Source organism: Periophthalmus magnuspinnatus, chromosome 3, assembly GCF_009829125.3.
Source record: "Periophthalmus magnuspinnatus isolate fPerMag1 chromosome 3, fPerMag1.2.pri, whole genome shotgun sequence".
NCBI classification, from domain to species: Eukaryota; Metazoa; Chordata; class Actinopteri; order Gobiiformes; family Gobiidae; genus Periophthalmus; species Periophthalmus magnuspinnatus.
The window spans coordinates 16,376,431-16,391,239 of record NC_047128.1 but is presented as its reverse complement, the minus strand read 5'-3'; the positions used below and the strand labels follow the sequence as shown (position 1 = coordinate 16,391,239).

The following is a 14,809-nucleotide window of genomic DNA, read 5'->3' as shown; positions in this document are numbered from 1 at the left end:
AAAAAAAGATTGGTCATCCCTGGTTTAAGCTAAGAACATGCTGGTTAATGCTTTTTAATGTTTGATTAAGACTTTAAAGACAACTGACAAAAGATTTTTTTCATGTAAATATATTGGGTTTTTTGTACTTGTTCTATGTCTGAAAACTGCATACATGTCCATGAAGTAAACTGTTTTATTTGATGGAGCATGTTTAAAACTTCATGTTTTAAACTCCAGTTAAAAAGTTTTGTAGTTTCTTTTTATACTTTTTATACCGTCTACTACTATACCCTCCTAGGACCTGGCGTCCTCATATGTGGACAACACATTTTGGGTTGTCTAGGCCACAATGCAAATTTTTAGAAGAAGAAGAACAGCAACAAGAACAGCAACAATGTAAATATATTCAATTTAGAATAGTTTTAAGAGTTTAGAATGTTCAGAATATTTTTGTTTATTTATTTTTTGTAAAGGCATATGTCTACTCCAGCAGCTCCTCACATGAGACACATTGTTCCAAGAGGCACAATTGTTATTTCTCATTTTGTTTTTACATTCAGGACAAATGTAATGTGTTGCTGTGTTCTGGGTCTTAATAAATAGTTTTTGCAAATCATTACTCAAATGTTTTCTCAAAATGATTAAAATGTCCACATATGAGGACATTCGTTTTACATCACGTTTGTCAGTAACTGCATAATGTAAAAAGATAATTCTTTGTTTTTACCTCATCAGGTCCCAATCAGCCCAAATAACAAAGAGAAATTAATAAAGCCTGTCACACAAGAGCTCGGGTCTCAGGAGGATACTAGTAGTAGATTCACGTCTGTTATTTTTGAACTGAACTATTGTGTGATGCTCTGTGCACATGACTGGGTTACTGCTTCCTCTCAGGTTACCTTTGCTTTTCTTCTGTAAGTCATGAATAAAATATAGTGACTAAACTTGGAGGTTAATATGCAACTTAATCATTCAACTATTTATTTATTTATTTTTTTCTGGACAGAACCATTTTTGATGGCCATGGTTTGTATTTCTCATAGTAACATGAACACTTAAAGCAAACCTATTCTGCAAAATTGACTTTACAGAGCTTTTGACCGCACTGTGGTCGTTTCCCCTTCTTATTTCCTTTCTCAAAATTGTATTTGGAGTGAGTCGTGCATGTTTGAAGAATATTGCCGATAAAACCCATTTTTACCACCACCGACATACGCCCACTGCTCTGTACTTACCTCATTCTCCAAGTTTATTTTTTAAATCAGTGATACACGAAAAAATCTGTGACTCGCTAGTGTGATGGATGTGCAGCTATTTATCGGAGGTGCCATTTACACCGTCATCAACTCTCACTGGAAACCACAGTCTTCTACTATTTCGAAATTACATGATAGTTACGTGAAATTATGTGATACAGTCTAAAAATTATGTGGTACTGGGTTCGTTTTGGTAGTACTAGTAGTAGTCGTAGTAGAAGAGAAGCAGCTCTCATCTGTAGTTCACAAAGGCTTACACCCTTAGTAAATAAATCATACATTTAATAGCACGTTTAAAAGCAGCCCCTGTATGCACATTTTGTTCCCCCATGTGCCACAGTGAGCTGGACACTGGTTACATGGGGATTTGGATGAATTATTGTAAATAGATTTGCAAGTTTGTCCATATTTGCTCATGTTTGTCCACGTTTTCCCTGTTAGCCCAGTGAAGCTTATCTACCCGGATCCACCGCACCGAGCACAAAGCCACAAATAATGAGGAGGTGGAGGATTCATTTAAATGTCACTAAGTACTGTCCACCTCTGGCTATATTGTTTAGATACTCTTTTGTCCCCTTCTTTTCACACATCCAGGTGAAATGTACCCCGCAGAGTGAAAGTGCTATGTTTATGGAGGTAATTGTGTGTCTGCCCTCCCAGCTCTGACATCAGCGTTTCCAGGGTGATGCGTGTTAAATTACAGGCGGGCCGTCAGGAGCTGGACTTTGGATGGACAGGTGAGGCACAGTCGTACTTCCTGGAGCACACAACAGCGCAGCTATGGTGAGAGCATTTTAATCTTACAAATAAATGTGTTTAAAATGCGATTGTGACGGCATAGACCGCACTTTGGAGAGTTGTAAGAACTGATGGAGGAGGCAGGTTAGAGCTGAGTTAATGGTGTATGGTTAAATGTTTTTACGATTCTCTATTTTTAACTTCATTTGCTAGGATTATACCTGTTGTCAATACAAATTATAGTTTTACGGAAGCAATTTGTGAAAAAAGATGAAAAATAGGTTGAAAATGACAGAAACCGTAGTTATAAACCATATTACTATCACTCTAGGAAGGTTTTGGCACAATTTACACACATTTTTGCGATGCTTTAAACATTAGCTCAACAAAATAAAGTTTTTCTTATTATTTTATTTGTCAAATAATAATGTCTGTGTACATTAAGTGAGTTTTTGGCATAGTTAAGCTAAATAACAGTGATGGAATTTCCTAGAGTGATGTCATGATTTCCAACCAGGAAGTAAATTTGAAACCTAAACCTTGCAATTGTAGAGTGTAGATAAAGGATTAAAGCTGCCATATTTAATTAGACTGACTGTTCTGGCCCTATTGTATTTTCACATAACGCCACCAGGCAGTATCTATGTTTAAATAAATGATAAAAAATGAATAAATTCTTGTGAGTTTGAATGGAAATCAGTGAATAGATTCTATGTTTATTATCTTTGTTTCTGAATTTTTATACTGGTGTAGTGGTTAGGGCGTGCAGATGTAAGAACGTCCTAAGTTTAATTCCCAGACTGAGGCATTTGTGTGCTGTGTTTGCATGTTCTGCCTGTGTCTGCTCCGGTTTCACCAAATATAGGAAAGGTCCCGTCTAGAAACAGCAGTGCCTTGTAAAAATAAAAGACATATGTATTAAATAAAAATGACCCGACCCACTGAGTAAAATTGGTCCGGCCCTCCAGCTGAGATTAACATGTGAAGAAAACTATAAGTGTCGTACAGTTTTTAATCTTGTTTTGTGTGTCCAATTTTACAGGCCAAGTTCTTCACTCCAGTTCAAATCAATGGTAAGGACAAATGATTTAGATTGGTTTTAAGAAAATTATTTAAGTATAATTTTGCTAAAGGATCAGATCAAGGTTAACACTTTTTTCCTTAGCCCCTAGTGAGCCAAATAATAAACAATCCTTTGATTTAGTATAATTTGTGGAGAAATATGTCACTAAATAGGGTGTATTATGCAAAATCCCTTTTTTTTTTTTTTTCAACCATGTTATAATGTTGTTTCCTCATCAAAAACATGACTGAAGATGATTTATAGGTCATCCATGCATGTTTAAGTAATTTAGCGATCTCTCCCAGGTCCTATTTGAACCCTCTTTATGGTTAGCTGTAAGATTCTGTCCTAGGCCCAACCCACAAGCCTATTTTTAACAATTTTACATAAATATACAAAGGCAGGATACAAAACAATATACTACAACTTCACAAACCTGATGCGATGTGCAGTAGTTTTATTACTGGGATGCACACTGATTGTGTTAGCAGAAAGCAAAGACGGGATACTCAGAGTGTCAAAAATGAAAGTGAACCTTATGAAACATGTTAATACATTGTTTTTAGTAAATTGAACATTTTCAAAACAATAAAAGGCAACATGGTGATCTAAATATAAATATCTTTAAAGCACATCTTAATGTCGTTGGTCACTCTCCTCTCCTTTATCTATCTCTCTCTCAGAATTCAAAGAGTGCTTCTCTCTGTATGATAAGAAGCAGAGGGGGAAGATCGATGTGAAAGACCTGATCACCGTCATGCGCTGTCTGGGAACAAGCCCCACCCATGGCGAGATAGAGCGCCACCTGCAGGTCCATAAAATAGGTACGTTACAGGCCTATATATAATGATGACTAATGTGCAGAAACGATTCGGGCAATTAGGGAGATTTTGGAAAAACATCTAATTTAATTTTTTTCTAGCAAATGTTTTGATTTGCAATTTATGTTTTAATTATAGGATTCTGTTCAAAGTTCACATTTTAAACATGTCCAGAAGAATTGACAAAAAGACACAAACAACAAACTAATACAAGAATCACATTTCAGAACATGTTTGTGCAGTTTTTTATGCAGAATATGACAGGAATTTTTGTTGTTTGTAGAGGAAATAATGGTACAGTATGTAACTTTCTGGTGGTGGGACATCAGTAGAAAGTTAAAATCATACTTCGGATCATTTTACACAGAGATAAGATATTTTATATTTCATAAAGTTAGAAATTGTAATCCATGAATAAGCACACGCAGCAAAATTCGGACTAAGCCTGGGACTAAACCTGGGACTAGACCAGGACTAGAGCATAAACCAAGTCTAGATCAGGACTAAACTGTGTAACTTAGATACTTTGTACAAAAGTAAATGAAGGACATCACAATGTTTTAATTATGTGTCAATCATCAAAGAAAAGACGTGAATACTTTTTTTATTCAACAAATCTTAACACAACTCTTCACAGCCCTACAGGGACAAGAGAGACAGGATCGACCATAGACCTTTTTTATTCATTCATTTTTAAGCTATTAGTTTCTCTTAGATACATACAGGCTGACAGCGCCCTGAGCCAAGCAGCTACATGAGCCAGAAGAAGTGATAGACAGGTCTTGAAATGGAGCGAGACACAATTACCACCTGACAAGAACAAACGTGAGATTAGATCCACGAGGAGGAAATGAGAGACGAGATCTTGATCATTATAATGGGTCAATGTGTGGTTCAGTTCACTATGTAAATTTCTTTCCTGTGAGTGTAGCCCTGCTTTTTGCCCTACCACAGCTCCCCAAGACATGCAACTCATCACCGTCAATGGTCCACTGTGTCAAAAGATGAAATTTCACTCTGTCAACTGGACAAATCGTTGTAGGAGTGAAGATGTGTCGCTGATCATTCTTCAGTCCATGCTCAGTTGACAGATTTAAATTTCGTCTTTTGCTATGGACCAGACCTGAATGACTGAGGGATTACGCAGACATCGGCCCACTATGTAATCTGCTTGTCTCCATGGAGATGTTGTTGCTCCAAGCAGATTTGACTTGACTTGAATTGCTTGAACATTTCCACACTATTGCATTAAAATAACCTGTCTTGAATTTATTCTTATACAGGTGTTTTTATTGCTGAAAAATCCCTTGGAAAAACCTGCATTTTTACAACGTGTGGGGGCACCTCTCTCAGTAACTTTGTTGTGGAATTTTGCACAGTCTTAGCATGGACACCTGCACTTCATTGCTGGCATTTCTCTGCAGTTATGCTGTCGTCCAACTATTACAGAATTTGTAATATTTGCGGAATTCTTGGCAATTTTGTCTCTAGGTTGTCCTTCTTAGCTCCTATTCAAACCTCCTTGTGTGGAAGCATAGTCCTTGAAAGACGTGAATAGCCAATACTAATGTGTAATGTTGAGTATTCAACATACATTCTCTGGGTCCTGAACTATAGGTAAATAAACGTCTCCTGCCTCAAACATCCAGAGTCTCTCTTTACTGACAACACTTTTTTTTCCAAACAAGATTTTTCCATAAACTGACACATAACTGATGTAAAACTATGATAAATATTTAGCACAGGTACTATCCCATCAAACTAAGTCATAATTAGAAAGATATGAAAACCTGTTGTATGCACTTTATTACCCCCCGTGTCTCTAGAGTTGTTAAGTGATGTCACTTCCGGGTCCAATCAAAAACTTCACAGCTGATTTCTAGCTTTGTTTTTGTCCCTTATTCATCAAACAAGAGACAGTTACTGTTCAAAAGTGTACATTTTACCACAAACTGTTGGCATGGAGGGCAGATTCAAGAAAGGTGAAGGTAAATATAAGTTTGTGCTTCAAGTGTTATGAGGCGGGGCACCAAACATGGAGCTAAGTATTCAAAAGTTAGCCTTGAAGAAAAACAACAAACTGTCTAAGAATTAAAAGTTGTAATCAGCACACAGCAGAATACGTTCACAAAAGCCACAACCAAAAAACATGCATCAGTGAAACTAGCTCTAGAGTCTTTTTCAGAGGGTGTGTTGTTGAAACAGTGTGAAGGTCTGTGAGCAGTGAGTCCCGATACACACTTTGAAAAATGTCAGTTTATCAGGAGATACGCAGTTACACAGACATGTAATATTTACAACTTGAATAGGTATTAAATACACAAACAGTTATTTAACAAGTTATAAAGTAGTTACATTTATTTTGTGCCACTTTTTGTTACAATTAGTGACATTTATACTGCCCTACAGTTACATCTGGAACCGTGTTAGCTTTAAATGACGGAAATCTCTTTTTAATGTGAAAATAAAAACATGTTCATTGTGTTCAATCAGCTGATGGACCTAGAAGTGACATCAAACCTAACAGCTCACTTGTGTTGTAGATAAGTCCGGCTCGGTCGACTTCTCGACGTTCCTCACAATGATGCACAGGCAGATGCAGCAGGAAGACCCTAAGGCTGAGATCCTGGAGGCCCTGAGGATGACGGACAAACAGAAGAAGGGCTTCATCCAGGCCACGGAGCTCAGGACCAAGCTGACCACGATGGGAGAGAAGCTCACACAAAAAGAAGGTATGATCTCAAAGCTCCCAAAGCTCCCAAAGCTCTCACTGCTCCATATGCTCCCAATGGTCCCGACGCTCCCAATGCTCCCAACGCTCCCACTGCTCCTACGGCTCCCACTGCTCCTACGGCTCCCACTGCTCCTACGGCTCCCACTGCTCCTACTGCTCCTACTGCTCCCAATCCTCCCAATCCTCCCTATGCGCCCAAAGCTCCCAATCCTCCCAATGCTCCCAACGCTCCCACTGCTCCATTTGCTACCAATGGTCCTGGTGCTCCCCATGCTCCCTATGCTCCCTATGCTCCCACTGCTCCCACTGCTCCCAATCCTCCCTATGCTCCCAACACTTCCTCTGCTCCCTATGCTCCCTATGCTCCCAACGCTCCTGACGCTCCCAACCCTCCCTATGCTCCCAATGCTCCCAACACTCCCACTGCTCCCTATGCTCCCAACGCTCCCACTGCTCCCACTGCTCCCACTGCTCCCTATGCTTCCAACGCTCCCAATCCTTCCTATGCTCCCACTGCTCCCACTGCTCTCTAGGCTCCCAATGCTCCCGATGCAGCAGAGTTTTGACTAGTGACTAAATTACAAATGAAACAAATACATCAGATAAATCTAAAATCTATAAAATTTAAGTGAGACATATTGTACTTGTGTCTGCTAGATACTTACATATAGCAGTTCTCCTGTCTTCCTCTTTCTCCCAAATCCATGTTAAAGAGGTGCTCTTCACTCACTAATGGAGCACACACTCTACTCACTGTACTTGAGTGCTTTTACTTAATGTCATCTTATCGTCACCACTTGAACCTGTATGACCGCAGAGGATCTTAGAACACAAAGCTGTTATGTAAGACAGTCCAACCTCCCCGAGCATCAAAGAGCCAAGAGACCACATTTTAATTTTAACAGTAGTAGTTTATTCTCCTGTATTCTAGACACCATCCTATTTACCCTGTTTTCACCATCACCGGTACACACCCACTGCTCTGTACTTACTTCGCTTTCCAATTTTATTATCTGCGTACGATTTGGCAGCGTCGCAGTCATTTTGGTACAGGCGACTCGCTAGTGTGATATGTCGCTATGCAGGAGATGCCAACAGCTGATTTGTCGTTATGACCTTTATGGCAACGTCAGCTCTCATTGGGCACTGCAGGTTTCTAACGCAGAAGTAAGCGGACTTGTTTCATTAAGCTACAGGCCTTTTTAAAAACTTTAAGCCCAAAGATGACCCACCCTCTCACCCAATGGTTAGCATCTCCCGTGTCACAAAGAATAGATCCTTGTAATCGCCTGATCTTTAGCTACAAATGCAACCAAACCAATTTTAGGAGATCAAAATGTACTTTTAACTGACAAATATGTTCACAAAAAACTAAATGTTAATCACTCTAGCTTTTTGACACTCATTGATTTCTGTTGATAAATCTGCTGCCACCCAATGCCAACTGGCCAACATACTCTGCCATTAATAGAGACTTGTGCTGTTTCATCCTCAACTTATTCAAAGATGCATCTGGGGTGATTCATGCATTATATTATAGTGTTTTTATTTTTAAGATATGTTTAGGTAATGCCTCTATGAAGAGCTGGAGTGTAGACAGTTTACAGTTACGTAAAATTTGACTTCTCATAATTTGTGGAAGCCAAAGAGTCCACGGAAAACAGCCCACCTTAAAAAAAATAAAAATAATAATAATACTGTGTTTACCGTGGCTTATATTGAATTGTTAATGGTAAAATTGGTCACTATGTCTGTTCCTGTCCAAAGCAATTATGTACTATGAAGTATGGACTGTGTACTGCAGAGATAAGTGGGACTGGTGAATGGCCTGTCGTTTATAATGTGAGCTGTAGTGGTGACGTCACAGCTCCCCAGACGTTTCTGATTACTCATCTGTCAATTTAAAGTGCTGTGGCCAGTCTGAGCGTGAACACTGTACCAAGGCCTCTGTACAACATAGGTCTGTATTAAAATGTTACATATTTGAGGCTAAAGACATGCATTTCATTGGATATATTCACCAGTTGGTTTTAAAATGATCAATCAAATTTAAAAAAAGAATTGTACTTGTCCTGATTTGGGCCCAGTTTAGTTCTGATCTAGACTTGGGTTGGTTCTGTTCTAGTCCTGATTTAGTCCTGATTTAGTTCCAGGTTTAGCCCCAGTTTCTTCACAGATTTGATGTGGTGTGTGAGCAAGTGTCAACCTTAGAAACCACAGAGCCGGGGCACTATACGTCAAGCTATTATTTTCCTAACTTCACTCACACTCAGGGAGCAAAGTCAATGACTCTTTTATGTTGTGAACAATGTCTCAGCAGCAGAGCGCACATTGACGGTGTGATTTGTCTTTTTAATACAAAGTTTAAATCTTTGTGACAGTCCTGACAGAAGAAGCACGTCTCAGCTGGATGTAAGAGGGACCCCCACAGTCTGCAGCTGTCGCGTTAGTGCTTGTGTCTGCCAGAATGGACTAATACCCCACAAAAAAGAAATCAGAATAAATCAAATAAAAAGTCCCGAAGCGCTCAAACTTTTACGCAAGAAAATACGATGATACTTATTAATACGGCATCATGGGAAAGCTCAGAACCTCTAGAATTCAGTCACTGAGCTGCAAAGGCTGCACTAGCACTGATTCATATGATTGTCTGCAGGTGCTGGGGTTTAGGTAGTGGCCATTCAGATCAGAGAGAGGCCTTTTTATCTTTAAACCAACTGATTCGATAAATGGAAAGAAAATCAAAACACCAAATATAACATAAACAACTCAGGCATCATGTCCATTATTTTTGGAATAAATTTAAATATTACAATTTTTGACATTTTAACCTAATATCTATATGCGTCATGTTTATTAGTTCATCCTCTAACTGGAGAGTGGCTGGTTCAAACTTGTCTGTGTGCAATATATATCCCAATAATATATCAGGTTGATTGTGACAGGAAGGGCATCTGATGTAAAAACTTGCCAAATGAAAACCCTGAGTGAATAAAGGATGTAAGTTGCATTCACCTTGTAGAAGATGGAGGGCAGGGGCTTCTATAACTCTATGGGTGAGTCATTATTTGTTTGGGATTGGCTCTGCAAACTTGCCATATTAATCTGAAGTCTTAATCCTTCCTAAATCCTTTCACCTAACAACAATCATATATTAATAATGAAAATAAAGTAATTTTTTTTTCAATTTTGTTTCAGTGCAGATAGGCCCAGTAATTACGGAGGTATTAACCATAATCCAGGTCAACAAATCTGCAGTCTGACACTTAAACAGCAAATTCCACCTGTCCTCAATTTAAAGAGCAACTTTCCAAGCTTTTTATCATGTTATAATGTTGTTTCCTTAACAAAAACATGCCTGAAGTGGTTTTATATGTCATCCACGCACGAGTGCTTCACTGACGTCTCCCGAGCCCTATTTGAACCCTCCTTATGGTCAGAAGTACAATCTTTTCCACAATACACAACAGCTTCACAAACCTGATGAGATGTGCAGTAGTTTCATTAGCAAGACGCACGTCGATTGTGTTGTGATAGCGCTCAGAAGGGGGAGTGACTTGGCACAGAGAGCTTTTTAAACTATAGGAAAAGTTCTGATGTCACGTTAACCCGTTCAGTCAACCATGTCCACCATTATTAGTTGATATAATTAGCACAGACATGTGAACATATTACGACTCTGTCCTCTCATCACTGTGTGTTTATGAGCGTTAGTGGGTCTTATATTCCTCTGGTCACTGGAGGATTGTGTTTTGACATATCTGTAGTGATAAACCGTACGAGATTGAACTAGAGCTAACAGCACGGAGCAGCAGATGGTGCTGAATTAAAGGGGTTTTACGTTATTTATTGAACTTTTGGAGCTTTTAAAACATTATAAAAGAGTCTCAAATGTTAACTTATTAGACAGGGACCCCCAAAATAACAATGCAGCCATATCTTCACTGCTAAATGAAATGAACAGCTGTAATAACTTAAGACAGGGTTTCATGTTTTTGGAATTATAACTTGTTTTTGTGGGATAGTACCTGCTCCCTTCAAGCCCTGGAGCCTAAACATGGCCACACAATGAAGTCAATGAACTGTGCCCATGTCGCTAGTTTAGCCTTTAGTGGCTATGTTCATCCAGTCCTGCCCTGCTAACGGACCATGTGCAGTTGAGCTCCCTCCATGAGACGTAATGCGGCTGCGCAGGAGACAAGGGAATAATAAATAAATTTTAAAAGATAATGATTATGCTTCCAGGGCGCTTCTGAACAATGTTCTAATCCTACGGCTCATTCACATTCGTTTTGGCTCATTTGCTTCGCTCACATACTCGTTCATGTCATGCCATCTGACCGCTCCAATCAACCAATCAGCAATTGAGCTTAGCTAGAGCGAACATAGAGCGTAGCCAAAGCTAATGATTAAAAAGCGTTTTTTAAGACAACAGACAGAATTTGAGCTAAGTAAAAGTTTATGATCTTGAAATAGGTAAAAATCAACACAATATTTGACGTTTGTGAAAGCTGTAGGTGCCCTGTCAGTCCCCTTCAGTCCCTGTCAGTCCCCTTCAGTCCCTGTCAGTCTCCTGTCAATCCCCTTCAGTCCCTGTCAGTCCCCTTTAGTACCTGTCAGTCCCCTGTCAGTCCCTGTCAGTCCCCTTCAGCCCATGTCAGTCCCCTGTCAGTCCCCTTTAGTACCTGTCAGTCCCTTCAGTCCCTGTCAGTCCTCTTCAGTCCCCTTCAGTTCCTGTCAGTCCCTGTCAGTCCCCTGTCAGTCCCCTTCAGTTCCTGTCAGTCCCCTTTAGTACCTGTCAGTCCCCTTCAGTCCCTGTCAGTCCCCTTTAGTACCTGTCAGTCCCCTTCAGTCCCTGTCAGTCCCCTTCAGTCCCCTTTAGTACCTGTCAGTCCCTGTCAGTCCATGTCAGTCCCCTGTCAGTCCCCTTTAGTACCTGTCAGTCCCCTTCAGTTCCTATCAGTCCCCTTCAGTTCCTGTCAGTCCCTGTCAGCCGAATACAAGCGGTTTGTGATTACATTGCACTCTACGAGAAATATCCTTTCTGGGCAGAAGGAATTTTTTCGTTGTAGTACAAATTATTTTAGTAGATCCATGGCTCCCTCCTAAACCAGCGGCGCAGGCAGGAAGATGTGTTACCTTCAACAGCCTCGCTCCAGTCGGATTCCAAATATGGAACTCGGTTCCAAAATCCCCCAAAAACCGTTAACCTCGATGAGCTTCATTTGACTGGAACCAAATGCTACGGGTGACCTCACACTCACTTAGTCCACTTCTTTATACGGTCAATGGTTCTAAAACACAATACCTTTACCTTTGTCATCAACATGGAAAATTCCATCCAAAATATAGAGGAGATTTATGAGTAAGAACCACAAATTTCTGATGTTTTAAACATTCATTTTTACAATTTAATAGTGTTATCAAGTGTTTTAGTCATTAAATAATAAACATTGTGTAAATCAATGACTTTTGGACTTTTGTTTAGAGTGTGGCTGCTAGGTAACAGTTATAGAATTACCTCTGGGTATGTCTTATCTGCTGCCCGTGTCCAACCAGGAAGTGAAATTATAAACTTCACAATTTTCACCAAAATGCTCAAGTTTTGTTTTTTTTGTTTTGTTTATTTCACTAAAAGACATAGTTATGAGAGTTATTGTGTCCTTAAATCAAGATATGAACATTAATAACAGACATATCAGGCGCCTTCTTTCTTCGCGGAAAGAAGGCGAAAGAAGGACAGGTTTGATAGACAACACTGCTAAGCGCCCGCTCCCCGCGAAACCAGCAGTGTGGCTAGGAAGGTCCGTTACCTTCAACAGCTTCGCTCCAGATTGGCTCTTTGGTTGCTATGATACTCTCGAAATTCCAACTATAGAACTCAATAGAACTCGGCTCCAAATTGGCCCCTATAACCGCTAGCCTCGATGAGCTTTATTTGGATGAAGCCGAATGCTATGGGTGACGTCACACTCACTTAGTCCACTTCTTTACACAGAACAGATGTTTGTAAGAGATGTGAACTAGACACACAGAGATTAGTCCATGTTATCCTCACATATGTGGATTATGTAACTTTCCTGGTGGAAGATCTGCCACCTGTTTATTTGCCTGGAGATGTATTTACTGTGCCAAGAAGACTGTTCCGTCTTATCTATCTCCATGGGGATAAGCAGGTGATGGCCAAGGTCAGATCTGTGGAGAGGTGGCCCCACTCACAGAAAGAATCCATGTTTTTTCCAAGGTATTTTAAAGGTCCAAAATGAGGGAAAACTGACTCTTGTGAGTTTTACGCCATGTTACCATCTCAAAAACATACCTGGAGTTGTGTCTGTGTATTCCCGTAGTCGTCCAGGTCTGATCTGTAGTAAAAAGCAAAATTAAATCTGTGAACTGGACAAAACATTGTAGGAGTGAAGATGTTTCGCTGCTCATCCAAACCGCTTCTTCAGTTCTGGTGGACATTGCCTGTGGTGGACATATCTATAAATACGCAGGGTTTGTGTGTTAAAATGTGTGAATGAAACAAAACACAACTCCAGGTCTGTTTGTGATGAGAAAACAACATTATAACATATATCAGAAAATAACGTGATATGGGCCCTTAAGTAAACAAGCAACATACCAGTAACATCTCCATGGAAACAAACAGGTTCCGTACTCCCGACCAGAAACGTTACATATTTCATCTTTGTAGACAATGCAAATTATAAAAAGTATGTGTATATCCAAGTCATGGAAACTATTTCAAGCCTTTGTCCTGACTGGAAAAACAACATAATATTATAACGGTTAAAAAGTGATTCTTGTATCTGTTCTTGTTGCAGTGGATGAGCTGTTCAGGGAGGCCAAAATCAAACCCAACGGCGTCGTCAACTATAAGGAGTTCACTCAGATGGTGACGCTGCCCCTTGCGGACTACTGACACCGCTGCAGGAGGACAGAGAGAAGACACTGCCCCACAGCGTGAATATTAGCCTGGCCTATACTCATGTGTGCAACGTCTGACCATGTGCCCCCTTAGAATGACATGGTCCCATTTGCATTCTGGGTATTTCTCATATATTTGTGTTTAAAGTGTTTAAAGTGCATATGACAGGTTTTCATGTTTTTTTCTAATTATGACTCGGTTTGGTGGGGTAGTACCTGTGGTCGATATTTATCATAGTTTTATATCAGTTAAGTGGCAGTTTTTGCAGGGGGGAAAAAAAGTTGCGAGTAAAAGTACAAAATACAGGAAGTAGTAGGGAGTTTGGATGGAATACTGAAATTCCATCCAAAATGTAAGGAGCGAGGGAGGCTATAGTCTGAAGTAAAGTTGCTATTTATTTTTAGTAGTCTAATCATGAATGTTGTGCAATTTAGACACGTTTTGACGAAAATGTAAAATGTAAAACCTTAGATATTATGATGTTAATTCTGTTTTAGTGAAATGTGCAGTCTTACCTGTCACATGCACTTTAACCTCTCAAGCAGCAAACTAGAAATGAGGAAATTGGTTTTGTTCATAAAAACCTCCAAAAAGCACCAGACTTTTCAAACATCTTAAAAATGTGCTAAAAACATAATAATTAAATCAGGACTAAAATGTTGGACAGAACCATATACTTTTAAAACTACAGTGTTCATTTATAAATATTCTGCGTACTTGAGTAAATGTTTCTGTATGCATGTTCTTATAATGTATAATAAATACAAATACCACGTCAAATGCTGAGTTTAGATTATTAACATTTTAAACGTAAAATGTGAAACAAATTACTATTGTAAGTTTATAATAACAGCTGAACAAGTGAATGCACATTAAACTCAAGGACAGATGCACATAAACATGTTTGTCTGCAAAGAGATTTAGAATTAAACTAAATTAACTTCAAATATTGGGGAAAAGACTGGACTGAATAAAAATAGATTCCTTTTACAAGTTTGGTCCCCGGTCCCTCTTTGGGCACGCCTGTGATAATGTGTTTTTGTTTTAAATATAAATTATAGATCACACTGCAAGGTTGTTGAAAGCTAGTTGAGCTTATTGTATTATTTCTAGCCAAAATCGACATCCATCTACGTCTGGCTGGTCGGCTTTTGTTATTGTCAAATCCTGAACATTGAGAAACCGTAACCAACATTATTATAAAATGGTTTGCTTCTGTTAATTACTTAAAGATGAACTATAACCGCTTTGCCTGGAATGTTAAATAATCTATAATGCATTTAT

General features: G+C 39.3%; 1 protein-coding gene across 1 annotated transcript; it reads left to right on the top strand.

The window, feature by feature from the left end:
• Window positions 1–1,957: 1,957 nt before the first annotated feature.
• LOC117390472 (calmodulin-like protein 4) lies at window positions 1,958–14,319 on the top strand. Its single transcript, XM_033988222.2, has 5 exons — window positions 1,958–2,021; window positions 3,019–3,049; window positions 3,723–3,863; window positions 6,404–6,592; window positions 13,422–14,319. The coding sequence occupies exons 1-5, from the start codon at window positions 2,019–2,021 to the stop codon at window positions 13,517–13,519; spliced, it is 462 nt and encodes a 153-aa protein (XP_033844113.1). The 5' UTR covers window positions 1,958–2,018; the 3' UTR covers window positions 13,520–14,319.
• Window positions 14,320–14,809: the final 490 nt, after the last annotated feature.